We start from the raw sequence: 2,851 nt of genomic DNA on the forward strand, positions 1-2,851 counted from the left end.
CCCCCACTGCTGTCCCCAGTCTGCCCACAACGCCTGAGCCCCAGTTCCCTTCTTTCTGTCCCAGCAATATATGTGCTCTCCCCTTCTCGGTGCGCTTGTACTTGCCGTCCCCCACCCCCTGAAATGCACAATGCCTGCCTTCTTCTCGTCACTTAGATCTCACCTCCTTGGAGAGGCCTTCCCGCTCTACCCAAGCTGAAACACTCCCTCCAATCCCAGAGCTCCATTTCATTTTGTTCACTGCAGTTACTGCAAGCAGTAATGACAGCGTTGGTGCTAGTTTATTGCCCGAGCCGAACCTTCCAGTGACAAGCTCCGTGAGGGTAGGGTATTTGTATTCCCTGGCACTTAGAACTGTGGCTGACATGTAGTAGGTGATTGTTGGGCATTTTTAATATAAAAATTTTTTAAATATATATTGGATACCTTTCCATATTTTTATCATTTTTGTAACGGCTGCATATTTTCCCACTGTGAAATGTACTACCGTTTGCTCCCTTGAACATCGAATTACTGTAACAACTCAGCATCACATGAGTTATGCGAATGGACCTTGGAATCAGACAGACTTGGGTTCAAACCCTGGATTTACTACTTACTAACTATGCAATTTCATACCAGTTCTTAATTTTTCTGTGTGTAATCCAGTTTCTTATCTGAAATAATACTATCTGCCTCACAGAGTTGTAGTGAGGATTAAATGACAGGATGTAAGGGGCTCGGGATCGTGCCATGCTCCCAGGAAATGGAAGTGAAATTGCTCTATTTCGCTTTCGCCTGAAGTGGCAAAGGCCCTCCCTAGTGCTTTCCCCTCCCTGGCAATCCTTCGCAAGAAAGACATAACCCAGCCCAAAGAGACTAACTGAAGCTCTCCCTTCTTTTTCATGTGACCCTCCCTTTGTATAGACTCTGATGGAATCTGGAGCCCTGCACTCTGTCTGTGAGCAGCAGCACATGCCCAGTGAAGAGGATGGGGCTAAGGATGCACCCAAGCGCATTAGGTGAATAAACGGCAAAACGGAGACTGAAAAATACCTTCTGCTCCTCCTGCCAGAATTAGAGGACTGGGGAATTCCTGGGACCCCGGGAAATTGTGAAATAAAATGAGAGGAACTGGTTTGATTGAAATTTTCCTATGATAAAGTCAGCCACACTCCAGCCACCACTGTGACTTGTGCCCCTGGTGTTTGGAACCTTGTTCTTAAATCAGGAGAAAGGTGACGCAGCAGCGGACTAGCTTACTTATCAGGAAGAAAAGCGGCATGTTCTCTGGACTCTGAAAATTTATGTTCTTGGCTTTTGCCCATAATCAAAAAGTACTGACAAGCTGACACCAAAATAGGAGATCACTGTTGTAGACCTTACAACAGAATTAAACATCATTACCTTATCTTGACAGATTAACTAGAATTACACAACCAATAAGGCTTTCTGTGATACCACCCAAATTCAGGAAGTTGTGGGGATCATTAGTGTTGCTTTCTTCTACATGAACACCCTTCTGTGAGCCTGGCCTTTCCTCCCATCAGCTGGCACAACTCTGTTGAACAACCTACACAAAGCACCACCATGTGGGAATGGCTACAAACCCTGGCAATCCTGCAGCAACCTGGACATTTTCCATCCATAAAATAAGAATTTGGACTTTGAACGAGCCATTTCTTTTTATGTTTTTTCTCTTCCTCTTCCAATGATGAATGTAGTAAGTCTCTAGCTAAAGGCATGTTGAATCTTTTGCAAGCCCCGCCCACCCATCTCTCTCGCTGATATTCTAAATATATGTCTTGTGTCCAGATGGGAGGAGGGATGAGAGGGATAGGGACAAAGAAATATTTATTTGATTTACATCTTATCTTGCAGTAAACTGACGCTGCTGGAAAATGAAATTTGACACCTTAGATTTTTCTTAAGCAGAATCTTATAAAAACAGAAAAAATAAGTCTATTTTATATGTGGTAATACTTTTGACAGAAGGTTAACTCCAGATAACAAAAGCTGAATAAATTAGGCTTCCTGTCATGTAACCCAGATGTGGTAGGCTCTCCCCTTTTTGACATGAAAGGCATCCTTGCCAACCTAGCGCAGCACCAGGGGATTCGGTTTGATTGTCTCTTGCACCTGAGCGCTTGTTTGTGGTGTCTTCTCCTGCAGGTAACCAGTAGAGGCACCCCCTAATAATCCAACTGTCAGGGGGATACCTTTCCAGCACCATCTTCTTCTGAGCAATATCAACCAAACTATACCATTTGCAGACCCATGACATCCCTTCCCTCCAACCTCAGCACAGCGCACACCAGATTACAAGGCGAGAATACAAAATTCTTTACTGAAGAGGGAGAGAAAGAGAGAGTAAATGGAAGTCGTGGTCTTTTGTAACCTAATCACAGAGACTCCAGTCACTTTTGCCATATACTGTTCATGAGAAGTGAGTCACTGGGAATTCCCTGGCAGTCCAGTAGGATGCCGGGCTTTCACTGCTGAGGACACGGGTTCGATCCTTAGTCAGGGAACTAAGATCCTGCATGCCACGTGGTGCAGCCAAAAAAAGAAAAAAAAGAAAAAAAATAATGTGGGGATCCATGGAGCCATTTTAGAGACTGTCTGCTACATGTGATACTCAGTGAAGGCGCTACTGAAACCCAGGGAGAGAGGGATGATCTCTTCAATATATGGTGCTGGGTTAATTGCATATCCATATGGAAAATTAACCATGACCCTCGAATTGTATACAAAAATTAACTTGAGATAGGTGGTAGACCTAAATGTAAGAGGCAAAACAATAAAACTTCTAAAATAAAGTATCAGAAAATGCCTCCATGACCTTGGGGTAGGCAAAAATTTCTTAGAGCAT

The 2,851-nt window shown here is 43.8% G+C and overlaps 1 protein-coding gene across 1 annotated transcript; it reads right to left on the reverse strand.

The window, feature by feature from the left end:
- Nucleotides 1-1,469: 1,469 nt before the first annotated feature.
- Nucleotides 1,470-1,724, reverse strand: LOC116747879 (40S ribosomal protein S27-like). Its single transcript, XM_032620502.1, has one exon. The coding sequence runs from the start codon at nucleotides 1,722-1,724 to the stop codon at nucleotides 1,470-1,472; it is 255 nt and encodes an 84-aa protein (XP_032476393.1).
- Between the last annotated feature and the right edge of the window lie 1,127 nt (nucleotides 1,725-2,851).

This window comes from Phocoena sinus, chromosome X, assembly GCF_008692025.1.
Source record: "Phocoena sinus isolate mPhoSin1 chromosome X, mPhoSin1.pri, whole genome shotgun sequence".
NCBI classification, from domain to species: Eukaryota; Metazoa; Chordata; class Mammalia; order Artiodactyla; family Phocoenidae; genus Phocoena; species Phocoena sinus.

Excerpts from the sequence above, each read along its gene's own strand:
- LOC116747879 (XM_032620502.1), bottom strand. The coding sequence starts at position 1,724 with ATGCCTTTAGCTAGAGACTTACTACATTCATCATTGGAAGAGGAAGAG.